General features: G+C 46.0%; 1 protein-coding gene, 1 non-coding gene and 1 pseudogene across 3 annotated transcripts in view; 1 reads left to right on the forward strand and 2 right to left on the reverse strand.

Moving 5' to 3' along the window:
• Nucleotides 1-25,694, reverse strand: part of rtf2 (replication termination factor 2) — a 174,544-nt gene that overhangs the window by 16,989 nt on the left and 131,861 nt on the right. For both annotated transcript variants that reach the window (XM_070895894.1, XM_070895893.1), the window contains exon 7: nucleotides 25,212-25,266. In XM_070895894.1, the coding sequence (XP_070751995.1) occupies nucleotides 25,212-25,266 (55 nt within the window). The remainder of the gene's footprint in view (nucleotides 1-25,211; nucleotides 25,267-25,694) is intronic.
• Nucleotides 1,373-1,569, reverse strand: LOC139277751 (U2 spliceosomal RNA). The gene has a single exon (XR_011596133.1). It is a non-coding gene; the product is annotated as a U2 spliceosomal RNA (small nuclear RNA).
• Nucleotides 3,597-7,753, forward strand: LOC139277694 (transcription factor 4-like; annotated as a pseudogene).

Here is a 25,694-nt window from a genome sequence, read left to right on the forward strand (position 1 = left end):
GGCGGGCAAACCTCCCTTTGCTTTGAAGAATACCTCACTATCTTTAACATCCACCTATATCATCCAGTCAAACAGACGGAACCTCCAGATCAAACAGGTGGAAACCCATGGCAGAGCGACAGCACAGGAAGAGAGCCCGCAGATTCTCCGACGTGGCTCCTGAGGCACTGGTCGTGGCGATGAAGTGGTTGTCCTCTTTTCACACACTGCCAGGAAGCCCTCGCCACACACTTTGCGAGGGCTCTAGCAGGAGATAGCCGCCCATGTCATGGCCAGCATTGTGGTCCCACGGTCAGTCATCCAGTGCCGCATGAAATTTAGTGACCTCACACGGCAGGTTAAGGTGAAGGCTTCAGCAAATGCCATATCCCACCATCTGCAGGGGTGGTTTGCAAGGGGTCAGCTTTCCCTTCTGACCTTATATGAGCGGTTCCGAATCGCTCCCACACCCTTGGTTCTAGACACTGGAATTATGAAGGGATGGTGACAGACTTGGACAGACAATCGGTTTCAAGGTAGGAAGCAGGTATGGCTTTATTGTGTTTACAAAGAAGTAAAAGGCACACCTTTAATAACACACACAGACCAATACACACTGAGGGGTACAACACATTGAATTCTCCTCATCTAGAAGCCGAATCTGTTGCTGAAGGCAAATTAGCCAAATGGCCTTCTCTATCGACTTTTTATGGTCCTTGCTCTCGGTCCATTGAGCTGCAGCATCTTCTGGACGCTCAGCATACAATAGATCGAGTACCCACTCCTTAGCCACATTTACCCTCAAACACATACGAGGAAATCCCCTCTTCCATTTTGCTTCGTTTCCTGAAACCAGTCTCTCTCTTATCACGTCCCTTCTACCAGTGTCCCATCTGGGTCGCCATTATGTAAGGGGTGGTTTGCAGGGGGTCAGCTTTCCCTTCTGACCTTATATGAGTGGTTCCGAATCGCTCCCACACCCTTGGTTCTAGACACTGGAATTATGAAGGGACGGTGACAGACTTGGACAGACAATCGGTTTCAAGATAGGAAGCAGGTATGGCTTTATTGTGTTTAAAAAGAAGTAAAAGGCACACCTTTAATAACACACACAGACCAATACACACCGAGGGGTACAACACATTGAATAAATTGTCCAATTACAGTCTGTGGGGAAAAGAATACAGCTTAAACTCTAAATGGGGTAAAAAGGCGAATGCAGATACATTTACACAAGTTTTTTTTTATTCGTAGCCAATCTTTCCAATTCTTTGTCAGATCACAAACGCCAGAGGTCACCTTGCACACATCAAGGATCACCCTGCGCTAATGCTCTTAGCCAAAAGGCCTAGAGCCCAAGCACCGTTCCTGGAAGTACTGCAATACCAGGTTCGTGCCATGGAGGTGGATGGGTCAGCAACCCCACACACCTCCGTGGAGGTGGATGGGTCAAGCCACCCCACCCACCTCCTATTTCCAAAAAGCATAGGAGAATCACCTTCCTGATCCAGGGAGAACCACGTTGGGGTCATGGTTACTCCCCTGTCAGGTCAGTTACGCATGATCTTAGCCAAAAGGCCGAGAAGCGATATCCCAGCCTCCCTCCTCCCAATTCCCCTAACTAACGAAGTTATAGCTCTGGGGGGTTCAGGGGCTATGCTCACCAATCCCTTTTGACAGTTGCCGGTGAATCGCGGTTTCGGGGTTCGCTGCACTTGGCCTTCTAGGCGAGCCGTACCCCGGTCGGAGGAGAGGACTTCGGGCTGCGTGGTCTTCGGTTGGGGTGCGTCCGTTGATGCGGTAAGTTGCGTTTTGGATGTATGGGGTAAGTACCCACTTTCTTTGGTTAAGAATAGTTTAGTTAGTCCCTTTTGGTAATTTCTCACCCGTTGGTCGTTCCGAAGTAGATTGTAGAGTGGAAATAAATGTCGATTCTTCGGTTTTTGCTGAGTTGGTTTTGGTTGGTCGTTTCGCTGGTTGTGGTGGCCCGGGTTGTCAATTTGGTTGCTGACAATCTTCCGTTTCGTGGGCCTCGTGCTCGGTCAGTTCTTGATGAGTTCTAGTAGTTTCCTTCACTGCTCCATTTCTTCACTCCCCAGCTCCGGCTGCTTGTGTCTGTGTCTGTGTTCCAGTCTGTGGCTCTGCTTCTCTCCTGTCTTCTGCTAGTTTCTGTGTTCTGCTAGTCTGCGTGCTGCTCCTTGCTGGTCTCTCCTTGTAAAAACTGGGGGATAGATATATTCCAAAAAAAAAGGCTCCGTTATCTCCCACCAAATCTCTTGGGCTCTGTTTGAACTGTTCTGTCCATTGATTTTCAAATGTCTCCTTTGTCAGCAGTAACTCGATTAGGGTGTGAGAATGTGCTATCAGTGGTTTTGCATTGTTTTAGAATTGTCCAGTTTCTTGACCATGATTTCCATTGTGCTTGATTGGGTAATTCGATTATCTCTTAGAGGGTGAATAGTTCCCCCAGACAGTCTGGGGTCTTTAATACACGAATTTGCCCTCACCTCCTGTATTTGGTAACTCTCTTTTTTGAAGCCAAAATGTTGTAGAATCTTAAAATTGATATGCTCCTTCCCATAGATGTTTAGGGGATCTCAAGCTTCTGTAATTTAGGTCCATTTTGAATTCCCTTTCCTATGAGTCCAAACACTGGGGGGGGTCTCCATGAATGCATCCCCTTTTATCCCCCGTAGGCTTCGTCTGCCCCTTTAAACTCATATTAAAAGCCCAGAAAGGGATTCTTCTCCTCTGTAGGGGAAAGGTACCTGGAATCTTTGCGAGATATTGGTAAATTCTACAGCACAAGCAGCCCCAAACTCTGCTCAATACACCACACCCCCAATACACTCACCTACCAATCACCACCCACACCTCACAATCAGAGCTTCACCACTCTTACAACCTTACCACTACTGCAACATCTCAAACACTGACAGCATATCACCCAAACACATTGCACAACATTCACTCTCACATTTCTCTCTCTCTCGCAGGCTAAGATCTCACATAATCGGAGGGAGCAGCGGCAGACAGGCAGGGGACAAGCTGCCATCCAGTTGGAGGAGTGTGTGCCGGACAGCATTGGGCTGCAGATCATAGAGGCCGTGGTAACCAGCAACGTTGAACCTTTTGCTCATTCCTAATCTTTCTTCTCACATCCCACTTCCCCCTCATCATACAATCTCTTCGCACATTCAAGCTGCTGATGCAGTATGCATGCAAATCTTGCTTCCTCCCCCTCCCCTAACCATAACCCCATTCTTGTGCCTTTCTGCTTTCAGCTAATCAAGAACAAGCACGTGAGCAGCCTGACGAGGAGACGACGACCATGTCACTGCATCTGTCACTCCCAGACACCAGCTCAGAAACTGGCACTGTGCATGTAGAAGCGGGCTTTACACAGGGTGAGGCACCAGGCACGAGTGGGCCAGGGGGCTAGGATAGCTCGGGGGCCAAATCGCCGGAGGGGGAGTTTGCGCGCAAGCTCTGCTGCACTGTACTCGGATGATGACCTCGATGGTGCGACCTTCAGAAGAAGGGTGATGGGCATGTACATCGAATTGCTACGTGCAATGACAAGCCTGCCAGAGAGCCTCTTGACAATGTCAAGGAGCATGGAGGAGTACGCATCCAACATTGCACGGGGCTCTGTGCAGAGCTCGGAGCCCAGGATTTCCAGGTTGGAAATGATGGAAGACTCCCGAAGAGGCCGTGTCGACCTGGACATGATGGTGCGTGTGATAGGCAATGTTGCGGCTGCCACTACAGCACAGGCGGAAGCGACCCAATGCCTTAGTGCAGCAGCAGAATCGCAGACCACTCTCACCACATTTAAAAAGTACTTGGATGTGCACCTGAAGTGCCGTAATCTGCAGGGTTACGGACCTAGAGCTGGAAAGTGGGATTAGGCTGGATAGCCTCTTGTTGGCCGGCTGAAAACTTCTATGATTCTAAGCTTTGTGCCTCCCAAGCTCTGACTGCGACCATCATGGCTGGGTTTACCAGTGTCGACTGGGGCTTGCAGGATGTCTCAGCAGCCCAACAATCGGTGCTCCAACAGATTGGTAGGGATGCTGAGGAGCCGCCCCGGGGGAGTGGCAGTGGGTCAGTGGAGCAGGACCCTGCTATCCTCTCTCAGGATGACCGCATTCCTGTTCCCACCACTGACGCTCAGCCAGCCCAAACCGCTGCTGCCCGTGCCGAGGTGGTGCAGTCTACAGACGGGTCTTCTAGGGCTAAAGCTGCTCGAGGTCGTCCTGCAAGGTCAGCTGAAGTCTCCTCCATGGAAAACTCAGCAACCTTCCACCAGCCAAGTTTCAGCCATTAGGGGAGCTCTTCCTAAGAGCACTCGGACAGGAAAGGGCACCCGAACAAGACACACTTAAGGGATAGAAACATAGAAAATAGGTGCAGGAGCAGGCCATTCAAGCTTTCACCACCATTCAATATGATCATGACTGATCATGCAACTTCAGTACCCCACTCCTGCCTTCTCTCCATATCCCCTGATCCCTTTAGCCGTCAGGGCCACATCTAACTCTCTTTTGAATATATCCAACAAAATGGACTCAACAACTTTCTGTGGTAGAGAATTCCACAGTCCACAGGGTGAAAAAGTTTCTCCTCAATGGCTTACCCCTTATCCTTAGACTGTGACCCTTGGTTCTGGACTTTCCCAACATTGGGAACATTCTTCCTGCAGCTAACCTGTCCAATCCCGTCGGAATTTTATATGTTTCTATGAGATACCCTCTCATTCTTCTAAATTCCAGTGAATATAAGCCTAGTCGATCCAGTCTTTCTTTGACAAGTGATTAGTTCATATTGTATGTATAAATGTGTGTGAAGTGATTTTGGATATATTTATTAATTTTGGGGGAATCTTTTGTGGTGGCTCTCATTGCACGGGGGACGGGTCAGGTGAGGGGAAATTTAAAAATCTAAAGAGGAAAGCCAAGGGCATGGAGCAGTGTAGTGATTTGGGTAAAGGTAAGCAGAGTATGACAGGAAGGGACAGAGAGTTCAACGGTAATAGTGCATCAGCGAATAAGATGGAAGCAGGGAATATTGGTAAAAAGTTAAAATTAAAGACTCTTTACCTGAATGCACGAAGCATTCCTAACAAGATAAACGAATTAGTGTACAAAGAGAGATAAATGGCTTTGATCAAATAGCCAATACAGAAACGTGGTTGCCAGGTGACCAAGGTTAGGAACTAAATATTACAGGGTACGTGTCATCTTGAAAACACCGGCATAATGGAAAAGAAGGTGGTTAGTCCTGATAATAAAGGATGACATAAGACAGTAGTGAGGAATAATCTTGGTTCAGAAGATCAGGAAGTAGAATTAGTATGGGTGGAGATAAGAAATAATAAGGGGCAGAAAACACTGGCGAGTGTAGTTTATAGGCCTCCAAACAGTAGCTATACCGTTGGACAGAGTATTAATCAACAAATAATAGTTGCTTGCAACAATGAATCCCACTACCTTGATCTTGTACCCAATAGAGTTTTCATTACATGATAGCATTTCTTCTTCATCTTTCTTCAACTCTGGCCTTGTTGTCAAAAATTCTGAGAGTTCCTTTTCCACCATTTGGAAGAGAATCAGCAATCAGGGAAGTTTTCTGAACTCTGAAATGGAAATGACCAATTTGGGAGCAATGTCACCAACTGGAGCCAAACCAGACTCTCAGTATTGCCCCTATGCCAGCAATCCTCAAAGATGACCAGTGCAAGAACCAAGTAATCTAGAAACCCAGCCCAAGAAAGTACGAAAGGCACCTCTTGGCCTTCCATCTTTGATCTACGCCTTCACATCATGAAGAATATGGTATTCAACTGGATATTCTTTTTCCAAACCTTCAGGTTCTGTATTTCCAGGCTCTTTCTATATCCAAGATGGTATTCACAATGGTCCTGATGTTTGGAACTCATCCAGTGGAATGGGTCAGCCAGGATATGGAGGTTGATAGGAAATTCTTCATCCCATTTGTCTCCATCTAGTGGCTGCAGCAACCATCATCTACATGAACGCCTGAGGTACCCAATACACAGTGTACCATCAACAGAAGTTAATGGGAGTCTTCCTTCCATGTCTGGTTTCCACTATTCCAGTAATGCAGGTTTCATCTCATTCACCACCAATCAGTGCAACAGAAACCATCATGACTAACAGAGAAAGTTGAGCCGGCAGCTCACAAACCTGTGATGCACTTGGTTAATCCTTGGTTAAAAGGCTCGAGTCTCGATCTATTAACCAGATCATACCAGTAATAACTTCCATTAAAATCCATCAACACGAGATGGGCCCCCAACGGCAATTGCAGGTACTGGTCAGTGGTCTAGATCTGGAGGCCAAGGTGCCTCACCACCAAATTATGAAGGAACACTACACAACCTGCAAAATAAAATGGAGGATCGGTTAGAACGACAATGCCATTCAGGTGCTGCAAAATCATACTGTTGGATCAGCAACTGCCATGTCTGGTAACCATGGTGACTTGCACGTATTAATAGGCGCAGGATTTATAACCCCAATAGTGCCCTACGCAAGATCCTACAAATCCACTGGGAGGACAGACACGCCAACATTAGCGTCCTCGACCAGGCCAACATCCCCAGCATTGAAGCACTGACCACACTTGATCAGCTCCGCTGGGCAGGCCACATCGTTCACATGCCAGACATGAGACTCCCAAAGCAAGCTCTCTACTCGGAACTCCTTCATGGCAAACGAGCCAAAGGTGGGCAGAGGAAATGTTACAGGGACCACCCTCAAAGCCTCCCTGAAAAAGTTCAACATCCCCACTGACACCTGGGAGTCCCTGGCCAAAGACCGCCCAAAGTGGAGGAAGTGTATCCGGGAGGGCACTGAGCACCTCGAGTCTCATTGCCGAGAGCATGCAGAAATCAAGCGCAGGCAGCGGAAAGAGCGTGTGACAAACCAGTCCCACCCACCCTTTCCCTCAACAACTATCTGTCCTGTGACAGGGACTGTGGTTCTTGTATTGGACTGTTCAGTCACCTAAGGACTCATTTTAAGAGTGGAAGCAAGTCTTCCTCGATTCCGAGGGACTGCCTATGATGATGATGATGATGATGATGATGATGATGATGGTGCTGTCAGCCAACAGATGTTCTATGGTTGGAGCTCATGAAAAAGGCTCGGAAGTACCTAGCAACTGTGGCCTTCTGCCTGACCATGTACTGCCACCACAGTCCACTGCACCGGCACAAGAAATTTACAATGGAATGTCCAGTGGTCTGCAGAGATCAAGTGTTAGTCGATCTAGCACGGACATTAAACGAGATAAAAACACAAATCTCAGATTCGAAAGATATGGCAGATGATGAGACGAAAGATTCCAAAATATCAAGAACAAGTAGTCAAGATGATGACGAACACCTTCCCCCAGACCAAAAATCAGAAAGAGAGCGGGAGAGGAGAGTTGCTAATAATGCTCATGAATGCCTTTGTGTGCATGACATCAAGGAACCTAGACGCATGGGTCAACTCCACCTTAACAATGACAAGCCACAGACAAAACTGCTTAATGTCCCTCAGGCTGTGTCAGTCATTCTGAACTTGGATCAAGTCACGAGTGCAATTTGAATCCTAAAGCTGCCTGCCTTAAATGAAGGGAAGAGGAGAAGGTATCTGCTCAGGTAGGAGAGCAGCTGCAGAACCTTGGCCTTGGAGCTGATCACAATGCAGTGAGCCACATGTAGGAGCTCCATCTGCCTGGTTTAACTGAAGGTGGAGAGCAAGAGGGACCATCATCTGTCATCTTTCTCCTTAAGGAAGATACCTTATTCTGCCAAAATGATGATAAGCTGACAAATCTTTTATGGAACAGAATTCCAAACATGAATGTGTGCATGTGTCATGGGGGGCAAGTCAACACATAACGTTGAAGTATCGGATCTCTGTGATGCAAAGCAGATGTTTTCTACAGCCCAAAGAAGAAATTCTTCTCCACAGTGGAGAAAAAGAGCTGGTGCCTAAGCTTATTATAAACCCAGTAAATTTAATGAAACTTCCAAGGATGTGCAGTTATTTTGGAACAAAATTTCAAACATCCCTTTTTGCTTGGTTTGTAAGCAATTGATCTTACTGTTTAAAATAAACTTTTAGTGCCCTTGGTTTGTAGCATTCCCAGCTGTCTTACTCAACTGACACATGGCCACTCCACGGGGGAGAAATTCCCCAACGCCACCTTGGGGGGGAGCGGGACTTCCTGCACCCGGTGGGGAAGTCCCGCCCCGGCACAAAATTGCGATTACCACCCCTCACAGGAAGTGGAGCGCAATCTCGTGTACTCCACTTCCTGATGGTGCAGGTTCAGAGGTGATAATGGGACGCGATTGGCAGCGATACGCAGGTTGATGCGGTTCATAACCCCTCCCCTTTGCTTAAAGGGGAGGGCCGCTGCGCACTCTGCTGGGCCTCTGATGGCCTCCACAGGGCGGCATGGTGCTGAGGCCACAGCCCGGCAACCAAAACGGAGTGGCGGGCTGCTCGATGGCGGCCCGGACCACACCAGAGAAGTAAAAAAAGTGGCCGACCAGTGAGTTGGCCAAACAGGTAAGATGGCGGCGTGGGGCATTCCCGACCTCCCCCGCAGCGAGTGGATGTCGGCCCAGTTCGCGATCCGCGAGGCTGGCGCTGACACCGGTCGCGGGGGTGGAAAGGGGTCAGCGCGCGGTCCTAATGGTGACGATGTTATCAGCGGTGGCTCGTGGCGCTACTGTGGCAGCACCTCCGCTAACTCCCGTGCAATTTCGCGGGTAGTGTTTCTCCCCGCCCCTGGGCGAAAATGGCTTTGTGCCCGCTGGAAGATGCTAACGGGTGTCACAAAAAGGGCCCCACATGTCTCTATGGTAGTTGGCCAGGAGGGATCGTTAGCCAAAGGACAAAATATTTTGCAGAGCTTCGTTTGCCCTGCCTTTAGGATCAGGTATATATGTAGGGACAACATAATGAGTGCATTACAAAAGCTGCTCATTCATATGTATGGAGTTATTTTAAGTGAAATGAGCCAAACTCCTCCTGTGCTATGTGGGAAGTCAGGGATGCTTCCAGTGTCCCTGACGACTACATGTGCAGGAAGTGTATCCAGCTGCGGCTCCTGACAGACCGCACTGCGGCAATGGAGCTGCGCATGGATTCACTCTGGATCATCCGCGATGCTGAGGATATCGTGAATAGCATGTTTAATGAGTTGGTCACACCGCAGGTAAAGGTTACTCAGGAAGATAGGGAATGGGTGACCATCAGGAAGAGCAGTGGAAGGAAGGTAGTGCAGGGGTCCTCTGCGGGCATTTCCCGCCAAAACAGATACACCATCTTGGGTACTGTTGGGGGAAATGACTCATCAGGGGAAGACAGCAGCAGCCAAGTCCATGGCACCAGGGGTGGGTCTGCTGCACAGGAGGGCAGGAAAAAGAGTGGGAGAGGTATAGAGTTCGGGAATTCTATTGTAAGGGGAATAGATAGGCGTTTCTGCGGCCGCAACCAAGACTCCAGGATGGTATGTTGCCTCTCTGGTGCAAGGGTCAAGGATGTCTCGGAGCGGCTGCAGCGCACTCTGGAAGGGGAGGGGGAACAGCCAGCTGTCGTGATACATATAGGTACCAACGGTATAGGTAAAAAATGGGATGAGGTCCTACAAGCTGAATTTAGGGAGCTAGGAGTTAAATTAAAAAGTAGGACCTCAACTGTAGTAATCTCAGCATTGCTACCAGTGCCACGTGCTAGTCAGAGAAGGAATTGAAGGATAGCTCAGCTAAATACGTGGCTTGAGGAATGGTGCAGGGGGGAGGGATTCAAATTCCTGGGACATTGGAACCGGTTCTGGGGGAGGTGGGACCAGTACAAACCGGACGGTCTGCACCTGGGCAGGACCGGAACCAATGTCCTAGGCAAAGTGTTTGCTAGTGCTGTTGGGGAGGGTTTAAACTAAAAAGGCAGGGGGATGGGAATCTATGCAGGGAGGCAGAGGGAAGTAAAAATGGGGCAGAAGCAAAAGGTAGGAAGGAGAAAAGCAAGAGTTGGGGGCAGAGAAATCAAGGGCAAAAATCAAAAAGGACCACATTACAACATAATTCTAAAAGAACAAAGAGTGTTAAAAAAACAAGCCTGAAGGTTCCGAGTCTCAATGCAAGGAGCATTCGTAATAAGTGAATGAATTGACTGCGCAGATAGCTGTTAACGGATATGATGTAATTGGGATTACGGAGACATGACTCCAAGGTAACCAAGGCTGGGAACTCAACATCCAGGGGTATTCAATATTCAGGAAGGACCGACAGGAAGGAAAAGGAGGTGGGGTAGCGTTACTGGTTAAAGAGGAGATTAACGCAATAGAAAGCAAGGACATCAGCGTGGATGATGTGGAATCTATATGGGTGGAGCTGCGAAACACCAAAGGGCAGAAAACATTCGTGGGAGTTGTGTACAGGCCAGCAAACAATAGTAGTGAGGTTGGGGATGGCATCAAACAAGAAATTAGGGATGCGTGCAATAAGGGTACAGCAGTTATCATGGGTGACTTTAATCTACATATAGATTGGGCTAACCAAACTGGTAGCAATACTATGGAGGAGGATTTCCTGGAGTGTATAAGGGATGGTTTTCTAGACCAATATGTCGAGGAACCAACTAGAGAGCAGGCCATCCTAGACTGGATGATGTGTAACGAGAGAGGATTAATTAGCAATCTGCTCGTGCGGGGCCCCTTGGGGAAGAGTGACCATAATATGGTAGAATTCTTCATTAAGATGGAGAATGACACAGTTAATTCAGAGACTAGGGTCCTGAACTTAAAGAAAGGAAACATCGATGGTATGAGACGTGAATTGGCTAGAATAGACTGGAGAATGATACTTAAAGGGTTGACGGTGGATAGGCAATGGCAAACATTTTAAATATCACATGGATGAACTACAACAATTGTACATCCCTGTCTGGCATAAGAATAAAAAGGGAAGGTGGCTCAACCGTGGCTAACAAGGGAAATGAGGGAAAGTGTTAAATCCAAGCTAGGGGCATATAAATTGGCCAGAAAAAGCAGCAAACCTGAGGACTGGGAGAAATTTTGAATTCAGCAGAGGAGGACAAAGGGTTTAATTAGGAGGGGGAAAATAGAGTATGAGAGGAAGCTTGCTGGGAATATTAAAACTGACTGCAAAAGCTTCTATAGATATGTGAAGAGAAAAAGATTAGTGAAGACTAATGTAGGTCCCTTGCAGTCAGAATCAGGGGAATTCATAATGGGGAACAAGGAAATGGCAGACCAATTGAACAAATACTTTGGTTCTGTCTTCACTAAGGAAGACACGAATAACCTCCCGAAAATACTAGGGGACCGAAAGTCTTGCGAGAAGGGGGAACTGAGGGAAATCCTTATTAGTCAGGAAATGGTGTTAGGGAAATTGAAGGGACTGAAGGCCGATAAATCCCCAGGGCCTGATAGTCTGCATCCCAGAGTACTTAAGGAAGTGGCCCTAGAAATAGTGGATGCATTGGCAGTCATTTCCAACATTCTATAGACTCTGGATCAGTTCCTATGGATTGGAGGGTAGCTAATGTAACTCCACTTTTAAAAAAAAAAGGAGGGAGAGAGAAAACAGGGAATTATAGACCGGTTAGCCTGACATCGGTAGTGGGAAAATGTTGGAATCAATTATTAAAGATTTAATAGCAGCGCATTTGGAAAGTAATGACAGGATCGGTCCAAGTCAGCATGGATTTATGAAAGGGAAATCATGCTCGACAAATCTTCTAGAATTTTTTGAGGATGTAACTAGCAGAATGGATAAGCGAGAACCACTGGATGTGGTGTATTTGGACTTTCAAAAGACTTTTGACAAGGTCCCACACAAGAGATTAGTGTGCAAAATTAAGGCACATGGTAATGTATTGATGTGGATAGAGAACTGGTTGGCAGACAGAAAGCAAAGAGTGGGAATAAATGGGTCCTTTTCAGAATGGCAGGCAGTGACTAGTGCGGTGCCACAGGGTTCAGTGCTGGGACTCCAGCTATTTACAATATACATTAATGATTTAGACGAAGGAATTGAATGTAATATCTCCAAGTTTGCAGATGACACTAAGCTGGGTGGCAGTGCGAGCTGCGAGGAGGATGCTAGGAGGCTGCTGGGGGACTTGGACAGGTTGGGTGAGTGGGCAAATGCATGGCAGATGTAGTATAATGTGGATAATTGCGAAGTTATCCACTTTGGTTCCAAAAACAGGAAGGCAGATTATCTGAATGGTGACAGATTAGTAAAAGGGGAGATGCAACAAGACCTGGATGTCATGGTACATCAGTCATTGAAGGCAGGCATGCAGGTACAGCTGGCAATAAAGAAGGCAAATGGCATGCCGGCCTTCATAGCTAGGGGAGTTGAGTAGAGGAGCAGCAAAGTCTTCCTGCAGTTGTACAGGGCCTTGATGAGACCACACCTTGAGTATTGTGTTCAGTTTTGGTCTCCTAATCTGAGGAATGACATTCTTGCTATGGAGTGCAACGAAGGTTCACCAGACTGATTCCCGGGATGGCAGGACTGACATATAAGGAGAGACTGGATCGACTAGGCTTATACTGACTGGAATTTAGAAGAATGAGAGGAGATCTCATAGAAGCATATACAATTCTGACGGGATTGGACAGGTTAGATGCAGGAAGAATGTTCCCGATATTGGGGAAGTCCAGAACCAGGGGTCACAGTCTAAGGATAATGGGTAAGCCATTTAGGACTGAGATGAGGAGAAACTTCTTTACTCAGAGAATTGTGAACCTGTGGAATTCTCTACCAGAGAGAGTTGTTGAGGCCAGTTTGTTAGGTATATTCAAAAGGGAGTTAGATGTGGCCCTTACAGCTAAAGGGATCAAGGAGTATGGAGAGAAAGCAGGAATGGGGTACTGAAGTTGCATGATCAGCCATGATTTTATTGAATGGTGGTGCAGGCTCGAAGGGCCGAATAGCCTACTCCTGCACCTACTTTCTTTGTTTCTATTAGCATTATTCAACTTTACATTGTAGTTTTATTTAAAAGGTAGCTGGGAATAGTGTGCACTTAGAAATTGAAAGACTTTGAAGACTTGCATATTGTAACAGATAACGTTGCAGATTCTAGGTATGACCATAGGTTTGTCATGGACTATTCAAGACTGGTAAAAATGTCCAGCTTTTGTATGATTCCTGCACACAATGTACTGTTTAAATGTAAATTATTAAGAACCCCCCACCCCCCAAAAAAAACTGGTTGGGCCAATGAATGAGTCCTTTTTTTTACAGAAATGAAACAAATGCTGGAAATACACCATCAGGTGTGCTGTATTTTCCATGTGATACTTATCCACTGAGATATCCTGATTCAGCATTGTAACCACAAGCAGCAGCTGAGACAACTCCTGGAAAGGGATGCTGCTCTCGCTCCTGTTCCTCTCCCTCCTCAGATAAAATAGGGAAGTATACTGCATTTTTGCCAAGACAACTTAATGAGGATGATGAGATTGCTGGGGCGGGTTACCAACCTGCAACAGAAGACAATACTGTACTGGGGACTGAACCTGAACGTCAAACCGGTTTACAACTGAAGTTGAAGGAGGCTGTGTGGGTACACCGATGCCTTCTTTCTGTCCATAGGAACCCGTGTGGAACGTGACAGAAGCAGCATATCCTCACAGCACAGTTCCTGTAGAAGATCCTTGCTAGCATTTGATCTGACCTGGAACAGAGATATGCTTCTAAAGATCCCACGCCCTACTTGTACCAAGGGGAAGTATGTTTCAATATTCTTGTGCTCAAGATCATGCTCCAATGAATGAGTCCGTTTTTTTTTTTTAACAGAAATGAAAAAAACATTGGAAATACACATCAGGTGCACAGTGTTTGTGGCTGCACCCTTTGTAAAATCGTGGAAGTTAGCGGCCTAAAATGCTTTGCAAGTTAAAAAAGTGGAACTTGAATTAACAAAGAAAATAATTCTATGATTGTGATTCCAGAAACAGCTTCTTTTTGAAATTTGTTCTGGGATGTGGGCGTCGCTGGCAAGGCCGGCATTTATTGCCCATCCCTAATTGCCCTTGAGAAGGTGGTGGTGAGCTGCCTTCTTGAACCGCTGCAGTCCATGTGGTGAAGGTGCTCCCACAGTGCTGTTAGGGAGGGAGTTCCACGATTTTGACCCAGCGATGATGAAGGAACGGCAATATATTTTCAAGTCAGGATGGTGTGCGAGTTTGAGGGGAACTTGCAGGTGATGGTGTTCCCATGCGTCTGCTGCCCTTGTCCTTCTAGGTGGTAGAGATCGCGAGTTTTGGAGATGCTGCCGAAGAAGCCTTGGCGAGTTGCTGCAGTACATCTTGTAGATGGTACACACTGCAGCCACGGTGCGTCGATGGTGTAGGGAGTGAATGTTTAAGGTGGTGGATGGGATGCCAATCAAGTGGGCTGCTTTGCCCTGGATGGAGTTGAGCTTCTTGAGTGTTGTTGGAGCTGTACTCATCCAGGCAAGTCGAGAGTATTCCATCACACTCCTGATTTGTGCCGTGTAGATGGTGGAAAGGCTTTGGGGAGTCAGGAGGTGAGACACTTGCTACAGAATACCCAGCCTCTGACCTGCTTGTTGCCACAGTATTTATGTGGCTGGTCCAGTTAAGTTTCTGGTCAATGGTGAACCCAAGGATGTTGATGGTGGGGGATTCGGTGATGGTAATGTCATTGAATATCATGGGAGTCGTTGATTAGCATGGGGAGGTGGTTAGACTCTCGCTTATTGGAGATGGTCATTGCCTGGCACTTGTGTGGCGCGAATGTTACTTGCCACTTCAGCCCAAGCCTGAATGTTGTCCAGGTCTTGCTGCATGCAGGCACTGACTGCTCCATTATCTGAGGAGTTGCGAATGGCCCTGAACACTGTGCGATCATCAACGAACATCCCCACCTCTGACCTTATGATGGAGGAAGGTCATTGATGAAGCAGCTGAAGATGGTTAGGCCGAGGACACTGCCCTGAGGAACTCCTGCGGCAATGTCCTGGGACTGTGATGATTTTGACCTCCAACAACCATCTTCCTTTGTGCTCGGTATGACTCCAGCCAGTGGAGAGTTTCCCCCTGATTGCCATTCTGAACTGCTACAAATAAAAAATACAGAAATGCGTTTTTATAAACTCCACTGTGGAAAATGACACAAATAACTGATGTCAATGATGGGAGATAAAGATCAAGGTCCAGAACGAGCACTCATATAAAGTAGAGCGTGGAAAGGTCATCTGGCTGCACAGGATGTGAACTTTTTAAAGGCATAGTGTGTCAGGTGAATTTCCTCCAGGGAGTGAGTGAGGGAGGCGAATGAGCGAGGGAGGCAAGTGATGTAAGCGAGCATGTGCATCAGCAGGTTTGTCCTATTTTCAATGAGCACCCAGCAGTTCCTCCAGTCCAGGGTGATCCAGTTTGTCCTGGACTGAAACTGATCGTGCCAGAAAGAGTTCAGGAAGAATCCAGAGAGAAACATTCATATCTTCACACGAACACTTTGCCAATGACCCTGAAAAGAGGTTTTCGCAGTGTGAATGGTTGAGTGCTTGATGGCAGTGCAGCAAAAACAACTGCCCATCTCCCCATCCTGCTCTTAGGATCAGCAGTGTAAAGCCAAATAAAAGCACTATCGTCGCTGTGGTTATGATGAGCGCAGATAGCTGAAGGTTATCGTTGTGGGGATGTGGGGTGGATGCAGTCTCTAGACTCATTAATGACCGGCCTGAATTAAGAAAAAGGAATCCTCAGGGAGTCCTTTGGCCAACTTGTAAGGAACAAGTTTCCATTCCTTATATGGAAATGTGACAGTTGTCAGCATTTCTGGACTATTTCTTGTCCAGAGTTATTCCCTTGGTACTTTAAAAAAGGAACAGATTGCTCGTAGGAATAAAAAGAAAAGCAGGAACTGAAATAGAGATAAAGCAGGAAAATGAACGTGTCCATTTTTAACGTCTCATATCGTTACTAATGGGAAATCAGAAGACAGGTTATAATCATAGAAATTTACAGCACGGAAGGAGGCTATTTCGGCCCATCGTATCTGCGCCAGCCGACAAAGAACTATCCAGCATAATCCCACTTTCCAGCTCTCAGTCTGTAGCCCTGCAGGTTATGTCACTTCAGGTGCACATCCAAGTACTTTTTAAATGTGGTGAGGGTTTCTGCCTCTACCACCCTTTCAGGCAGTGAGTTCCAGACCCCCACCACCCTCTGGGTGAAAGGATTTCCCCTCAAATCCCCTCTAAACCTTATACCAATTACCTTAAATCGATTCCCCCTGGTTGTTTACCCCTCTGCTAAGGGAAATAGGTCCTTCCTATCCACTCTATCTAGGCCCCTCATAATTTCTATACACCTAATTTTTTAATGATAGGACGATGCACCATTAATACACAATGTGTTTTAGAAATAGTTGAGAGCTTGCATCTAGACAGCCCTGTCCTACTGGGCCTAAGGTGGCAGCCTTGAGAGCAGCTGTTTAATTGGCTTGTATCTTTAAACCAGCAAATCTAATTGGGCCATAAAAGAAATCGAAGTGCTGATCATGCATTCCCGGCACAGTGGCAGTAGGAGCGCTCGTCTTTGAGTGGTGCATGTGCCTGCGATTCTCTTGGCTGACCTTGCACTATAATGCACTTACAGCACATTTGCATGATATTGTAGCACTCTGCACAACTTGCTGGAACACACTGGGGTCAAGGGGAGGCTTACTGATAAGAGTATTCAAACAGGCTCATTTAGACAGACTGTGAAAATTCACAGACCTGCAAGTCAAGGCTGCTACATGCTGCTCAGCATGTTGCATTAACTCATCAATCACCTTGTCATTTTCGGATCTTGGGTAGCGAGCCAATTAAAACATTAAAAGAATATTGATTGAGCCAATAAGGTCAAAGAAGGAGAGTTCTTTTCTGTAAATTGATCCAGGTATAAAATACACCCATTTTGACCATGTGTCTCAGTAAGAACAAAGACCTGGCTTGAAGCCAAGAAGTTTGTTGCTCTCTGCCAAGATTAAAAAGTTAAAACTACAATCGGAGTTCGTATTTCATTGGAAATTAAGAGATCTAACAATTTTGGCGCTGCGAACAGGATTGCTGAGGAAAGAAACTGAATTTTGGACATCGGACCTACATACTGAGGTAATGACACCTCTTTTTCAAAAAAAAGTCCTCGGTCAAAAGTCTAAATTCGCCTCTCCTTCTACGCGATTCCGAAAGCCTCCGGTTTGTGAACCCTCCGGTTGGTAGTCGGCTCGAGGTCCCATAGACGTCTAAACTTCGGCGGTGTGTTAGTTAATTAATCACCGACCTATTGATCGGCTAGCAGGCCGACGACTCGAGACCCCAGTAAAGAACTCAGTAAAGAAATGGCAGCAGGAGACAAGAACAAAGAATTGCCTACAACTGTTAAAGGTGGGCACGCACCACCTGAAGTTTCACTAGATTTAATTCTCGAACAGTTGAAAGAATACATAGAGCAACAATTCAACTTATCTAAAACCTGTATTAAGATTGAACAAAAAGTACGGAACCTCCAAAGGACAATGGTCCTTGGACGAGATTAAAAGGGTCTGGGGAAAAACGACACGTATGAAAAATAAAGAGCGAACTAGATGGTCCCTAGCGGTTATAGGCCAGATTCGAAAGCGGAATGAAATTATAATGCGTTCCCAACATGATCGAGAACTGACCAGTACAAAGGATCAATTGCAAGCAGTTTGTGCGCAGCTGCGACAGAAAAAGCTTGAACTTGAAAAGCTGGAAGCGGAAGTTAAAGATCTTAAAGGTGAAATTAAAGAATGGAAAAAATCATTTGGTCAAGAGACAGTAATAGGAAAAGGAAAATGTATTGATCAATTCCCAGGGTACCCATGTTTGGATAAATTAAAAGCGCAAACCCGAAGACACGACCGAGGAATAGATACGGTTTCTGAATCCTCCGACAATACAGTGTCGGAGGATGAAGAAGAATTAGGGGTGCGCTTTGCCCTGTTTAAAAAAAGACGAGTTGTAGTCAAATCAGAAGAGACTGCGGATGAGGGCGGAACCAAAAAAACAAGGGTGTCCGAAGAATACTTAGTTCATGATCCGGCAGACCCAGAGAAAATTGATAAATGAATTGCCCAATCCAAAGAAAGGGGGAGTAAAAACGTGGGACCAATTGGACCGCTTAAGAAATATATATCAACTTCATCCCTGGGACGGAGTGCAAATTTTGACCATAATGGTGCCAAAAACACAGGGAAGAAAATTGCACGACAAGGTAGATGAAGCTTTGGGGCAGAATGAGCAAGAATTAGACGCAGGATGGGAGGCGATTAAACACTGGCTGCAAGCCTTCAGTCCAGCTAAGACAGACTGGGGAAAAATTGCAACTTGCCAACAGAAAGGAACAGAGGAGGTCCTGGAGTATGACGAGCGGTTTAGATGCACGTGGCTAGAACATTTGGGTATGAATCATACGGATGAGGAAATGGATGAACAAGCGTTTGGACCCCTGAAAGCAGCTTTTGTGGCAGATCTAAAGCCAGAACTGTCCAAAATGCTTAAGGTAGTGTTACCAGACTGGGAAGGGAGAGGAACTACCTTTGCAGCATTGGTGGATCAATGTAACCAATTAGATCGGGATATGGGAGCTAAAGTCCGAGCTGTACAGGCTATGGGATGGAAATCCCAGGATTCCGATAAACAGTCGTTAGGAAAATTACCCGGAAAATGTCATTATTGTGGGAAAGAAGGTCACTGGGCCAAGACGTGCAGGGCCAAACAGAAAGGTCGTGGCTGGGAAAGAGGACGCAGCCATGGATACAATTCAGCCAACAAACCAGGCTTGTCACAAGATAACGACCTCATAGAAGCATTTAAGCGACTGACAATACAACAACAGTTACTTGGGATAGCAAAAAACGATTAGAGCCCACCCTGGCCCCCCTCCTCGCACTAATACAACAAAGGGGAGATGGGCTATATATAACTGTGAGGGTGGGCGATAAGGATGTGGACTGTCTTTTAGACACAGGGGCAGAATTAACATGCTTACCCCTACAATATGGAGACTTTTTGCCGTTAGATGGTAGGGCACGTACAGCCTATGGAGTTGGGGGCCATAAAATGGAAATTAAAAGGACAACACCGGTACTTATAGGGCTGGGTCCACATGAACTAACCACGCCGGTCTGGATAGGCCCAGTAGATCAACCTCTTTTGGGAATGGACGTTCTAATCCAAATAGATTCATCGTTGCAGGTCGGGTGACATGGTCAATTAGAACTTTGAAGAAAGAAGAATTGAAGGAATACCCGATATGGGCTAAAGATAAGAACGATTGTGGCCTACTCCAGATGGAGCCTGCGTCATTTACAGGGACCAAGCCTCCATGCACTAAACAGTATCCCATCAGTCCAACTGCCATCGCGGGAATCTTACCGGTTATTCAGCAATTGGAGAAACAAGGGGTGCTTATTAAAACGCATAGCTCCTCCAATAGCCCCGTGTGGCCGGTACAGAAATCTAAATGAGACTTGGCGTTTGACTGTCGATTATAGGAAAGCTAACCAGTGTATTGATCAAACAGCTCCTTTGGTCGCAGATCCCTCCACCATTTTTAATGCCCTCAAACCGGAACATAAATATTTCTTGGTTATAGATATGGCCAACAGATTTTGGTCGGTGCCTCTGGCACCGGAGGTTCGACAGTGGTTTGCTTTCACTGTCCAAGGACAACAGTATACTTGGACCCGGTTACCGCAGGGTTTCCACAACAGCCCTACGGTATTCCACATGGCTTTACAAAGCCATTTGCGAGAATTACCTCCCCTGTCATCCACAGTCATCCAATATGTAGACGATATCTTGCTAGCTTCAAACACGGAAGAACAGCATGAACAAGATTTACGAGCTTTGCTGGATCACCTTCGGCTGAAAGGACATAAAGCCAGTATCGGCAAGCACAAATCACCAAGAAGGAACACCATGGCCCCAGGCACTACCAATAGTGCTATGTAGTATTAGGGCAACCCCGAACAGAACTACAGGTCTAAGCCCATTTGAAATTATAACAGGAAGACCCATGTCGCTGCCAGGAACTATCGATTTACGGAAAGCTGATGTTCACTTAATGAGTGACACTTTGTTATCATACTGTTAGAACTTAACCAATGCTATTAGTTCTGTTTCCCGACAGGTATCGGCAGCTTGGGGTAATCCACCCGAAGGAGGACACGACATCATCCCGGGAGTCTGGATGTATGTGAAAAAGTTGCATAAAGAACCTTTGGGTGCCAAGTGGGAGGGACCTTATCAAGTGTTATTGACCACCCAGGCAGCTGTTAAAGTCCAAGGAAAGAAAGCCTGGATCCACGCTTCATACGTTAAACGAGCACCCGTAACTGAAGCTGAAATCTAATAAGGACAATTACTTTTTGCGAAAATGTATAAATGTACTGTATTATTGATTGTAGGTATTCTAGGCATAGGCCTACTTCTTACTAGCCGACCTTCTGCACCAAAGGGAAATAGTAGGGTGGCAAGGGAATTACATGTAAATACCTTTTACTTTTATATTGTTTGTTTATGTTGATTAAATCTTGTTGCGACCAGGCGGCTGTAGCTGCTGTCCCGCAGGTGAGACACCTTGCAGGTCCCAGCAGACCGTCTGTACGTGGCACAGGGGTATGTTATGCTTAAGGAAAGGTTGTTTACTGATTGAATTAAGATATTGATTTGGATTAAATTGGAATAAGGTTAATTAACCTACTAAAACCAGACTTCCATTGTGGCCACGATGGAACTCGGGTTGGTGTAAATTTGTGTGGAAGCTACTAGTTCGGACATGTGGCGAAACACATCAACAAATTTTAGAAGAAAACTCTATTAACATGTATGAAATTATTTTGTAGAATGTTTAACCAGTGATACCTGATGTTTTATGATTCAGTTTGTGAAAGAATCAAAGGGGGGATTGATAGAGTATTCAAACAGGCTCATTTAGACAGACTGTAAAAATTCACAGACCCGCAAGTCAAGGCTGCTACGTGCTGCTCAGCATATTGCATTAACTCATCAATCACCTTGACATTTTCGGACCTTGGGTTGCGAGCCAATTAAAACGTTAAAAGAATATTGATTGAGCCAATAAGGTCAAAGAAGGCGAGTTCTTTTCTGTAAATTGATCCAGGTATAAAATACAGCCATTTTGACCATGTGTCCCAGTAAGAACAAAGACCTGGCTTGAAGCCAAGAAGTTTGTTGCTCTCTGCCAAGATTAAAAAGTTAAAACTACAATCGGAGTTCGTATTTCATTGGAAATTAAGAGATCTAACACTTACCTAGTGGCAGCAGCTCTTAAAAGGATGCTGGTGACCACTAAAGCAGTTCTGTTATGGAGAAGGAGAAATGGCTGCAGCAAGACCACAAGTAATGAAAATACCATTCTAGGATGCAGCTTTGGAGATCTTGCAAATGAATGGTACTCCTTTCTGGAGCAGAGAGCATCCTCTAGTGAAGAGCAGAACCAGAGCAGTAAGAATGAAAGCCGGTGACAGAATGAATGCAGTTTCACCTGTGCCCCAGTTCCAGGAACAGGTGAGAAACAAGTTTGCTGATCTCAAGGTAAGGGTGCTGACAACCAAAATTTAAAATCTCGGCTTACAATGCATCATGGTAAGCTTGGTGAAACATTGGAGATTATACCACAGTCTGACACCGATTCACCCACTTGCCAAATTTACAGGCATTCCAATATTCTTGTAGTGCACTATATATAGTTACCATGCCAATGTGTTTGGCCTGTGGCCCATTTAATTGTGGCAAGCAACAAACACCAAGTGCGCTGCCAACACAAGGTGGTTCTTACATCCTGCAAGAGCAGGGACTCATAGTAGCTGCTGGGCTGGACACTTGAGCAACATTCATTACATGGCATTCCCAAATTTTCAGTGCTTTGATGCTCAAATGCAATGACTGCTCATTTTTCTGTGAAAAGTGTACATAAGTGGCCTTGATCATTATAGATTCCCAAACATTCCAATTTAGATTTTATGTTTACTTTGATAGGAGGTAGATACCTGACTTTGGCAGCACTGGAGAGGATAGGAGGGAGTCCTGGGCTTTGATAGCACTGGAGATGTGGTACAGTTAGAGTGTCCGAAATCCGGAAACCTTAGGACCGCGGCCATTCTGGAATACGGTTATTTCCAAATTTCGGAACGTCTTTTCGACATCCCGAATCCGGAAACACCTAGGCCAAGATAAGGGCAGTGGAGGGTCCGGTACGGCCAGGGGGGGGGGGGGGGGGGAGGACAGCGGAGGGTCTTGGACTGCAGAGGGGGTGTGGCGGAGGATCTGGAACGGCAGAGGGGGTGCGGCAGAGGAGGGTCTGGGGCGGAGGGTCCGGAATGGCAGCGGAGGGTCTGGGACAGCAGGGTAGAGGGTCCAGGATGGCAGGAGGGGGATCCAGATGCAGAATGACAACGGAGGGTCTGGGGCAGTGGGTCCAGGACAGCGGACAGCAGGGTGGGGGGTCCGGGGCAGAGTGCTGCGAGTCGGACAGTGTCAGGGGCCGGGAAAAACCCGAGTTGAAGACCTGCTAAAAAGGTAAGTTAAAGTTTTTATTTTTTAATTCTTTTTCAGCGATCTAGTAGGTAAGGGTTTTGTGAATTTTTTTGGGAATTCTTTTGTGGTGTTTTCCCCTCTCCCATGGCCACATTTTGGCGGAAAAATACCGTTATCGCCGTTTAAAAAAATGTCCAGATTTCGGAACATTTTCCGGATTCCGGACAACGTCTCCACGGATCAGCGCGATGTCCGGATTTCGGACGCTCAACCTGTACAAGGTTAAACGCATTAGAAAGAGAATCTCACACATAGTTCAGGACATTCGCTCTACTGCGCTCCCTGAATCACCGGAAAATAAGGAGCACTGCAAATCGGGAATGCTGACCACGGTATCCCCAACACAATATATATTTTTTTATGAATAAAATATTGAAGGAAGTTTAGATTTTTACTGTTACTGCTTCATAGTGAAGTAACATTGTGCAAAGCAGCACAAAAGAGTCACTAAGAATGGAACAGTTGTTCGAGTTTTGAATTAACACACAACTACGTCAGGAGTTGTGATTTCTGAACGCTCTTCCCCGCACTTGAAAAGAATGTTACAGCAATGCCTTACAGGAAGTGTACGCCACATACACACATATCACACAAAAATGAAATTTCAGGGCTTTCCATGAGCTGGGCCCCCTCACATTTTCCACCAATGCATTAACCAGGTTGCATTGAGCAAGACTGGAACTTCCCAAAATATAACCCATTAAACCACACACATCTGGCAATGATGCTTTATGGGAAACTGTATGAGCACTATGCTTGTTGTAAGCTGCTTTGCGATTTATTTTACAAAAACTATCTTGCATCTGTGCAACTTCTGGGAAGTTTAGCATTTGTGATCATAAGAAATAGGAGCAGGAGTAGGCCATTTGGCCCCTTCAGCTTGCTCCGCCATTTAATAAGATCATGGCTGATCTGATCATGGACTCAGCTCCACTTCCCTGCCCGCTCCCCATAATCCTTTACTCCCTTATTGCTCATAAATCTGTCTATCTCCACCTTAAATATATTCAATGACCCAGCCTCCACAGCTCTCTGGGGCAGAGAATTCCACAGATTTACAACCCTCAGAAGAAATTTCTCTCACCTCAGTTTTAAATGGGCAGCCCCTTATTCTAAGACTATGTCCCGGAGTTTTAGTTTCCCCTATGAGTGGAAATATCCTCTCTGTATCCACCTTGTCGAGCCCTCTCATTATCTTACAAGTTTCAATAAGATTACCTCTCATTCTTCTGAAGCCCAATCTACTCAACCTATCCTTATAAGTCAACCCCCTCATCTCCGGAATCAACCTAGTGAACCTTCTTTGAACAGCCTCCAATGCAAGTATATCCTTCCTTAAATACGGAGACCGAAACTACGCAGTACTCCAGGTGTGGCCTCACCAATACCCTATACAGTTGTAGCAGGACTTCTCTGCTTTTATACTCCATCCCCCTCCATTTGCCTTCCTGATTACTTGCTGTACCTGCATACTAACTTTTTATGTTTCATGCACAAGGACCCCCAGGTCCCTCTGTACTGCAGCACTTTACAATTTTTCTCCATTTAAATTATAATTTGCTTTTCTATTATTTCTGCCAAAGTGCATAACCTCACATTTTCCCACATTATACTCCATCTGCCAAACTTTTGTCCACTCACTTAGCCTGTCTATATCCCTTTGCAGATTTTGTGTGTCCTCCTCACAATCGCTTTCCCACCCATTTTTGTATCATCAGCAAACTTGGCTACATTACACTCGGTCCCTTCATCCAAGTCATTAATATAGATTGTAAATAGCTGAGGATCCAGCACCGATCCCTGAGGCACCCCACTAGTTACTGTTTGCCAACCGGAAAATGGCCCATTTATCCCGACTCTCTGTTTTCTGTTAGTTAGTTAATCCTCTATCCATGCTAATATATTACCCCCAACCCCGTGAGCTTTCATCTTGCGCAGCAACCTCTTATGTGGCACCTTATCGAATGCCTTCTGGAAATCCAAACATACCACATCCACTGGTTACCCCCTTATTCACCCTGCTCATTATATCCTCAAAGAACTCCAACAAATTTGTCAAACATGATTTCCCTTTCATAAAACCATGCTGACTCTGCTTGATTGAATTATGCTTTTCCAAATGTCCCGCTACTGCTTCCCTTAATAATGGACTCCAGCATTTTCCCAATGACAGATGTTAGGCTAACTGGTCTATAGTTTCCTGCTTTTTGTCGGTCACCTTTTTTAAATAGGGGAGTTACATTTGCGGTTTTCCAATCTGCTGGGACCGCCCCAGAATCCAGGGAATTTTAGTAGATTACAACCAATGCATCCACTATTTCTGCAGCTACTTCTCTTAAGACCCTAGGATGTAAGGCATCAGGTCCAGGGGACTTGTCCACCTTTAGTTTCATTATTTTACCCAGTACTACTTCATTAGTGTTAGTGATTGATAGTATTCCTCGATCCCTATAGCCCCTTGATTATTGGGATGTTTTTAGTGTCTTCTACCGTGGAGGCCATTTCCCTGTTCTCCATTATGAAGTTACTCATGTCATGATCTTTGACCCAGGGAGTGTACGGTACCTTTGGTAAGTGCAGATTTTGAAACGGTCTCAGTTGCCTTGGATTTCTTCGCTTTCTGCAAAAAATAAACCAAGTGATTATACATAATATGCAAATAATATGCAGCAACGTGATAGTGTCACCATCATCATCATACGCAGTCCTTCGAATGAGGATGACTTGCTTCCACACCAAAAGGGATGAGTTCACAGATGTTTCAATGGAGGACCCGATATTCCATTCCTGAACTCCAGGGGTGGAAGATGCCTGTGCGTGGATTTTTTTAACGTGTGGTGACCGTTGCACACCAGCCACCACATGGGCTCGACAGAGCTCGGCCTTTATCCAGTGGCAAGGGTTAACTAGGACGGAAGACCTGCTCTGCTGCACGGACCGAGTGCGCACATATATCGCAGTGTGGTTACAGTGGAGTTCACAACTCAAAGACCAACCGCAATGAAAACGGAGAAGTTCTGCTCTTCCATCAATTCACAGTACACTGCG

The sequence above is a fragment of the Pristiophorus japonicus genome, chromosome 12 (assembly GCF_044704955.1).
Source record: "Pristiophorus japonicus isolate sPriJap1 chromosome 12, sPriJap1.hap1, whole genome shotgun sequence".
NCBI lineage: Eukaryota > Metazoa > Chordata > Chondrichthyes > Pristiophoridae > Pristiophorus > Pristiophorus japonicus.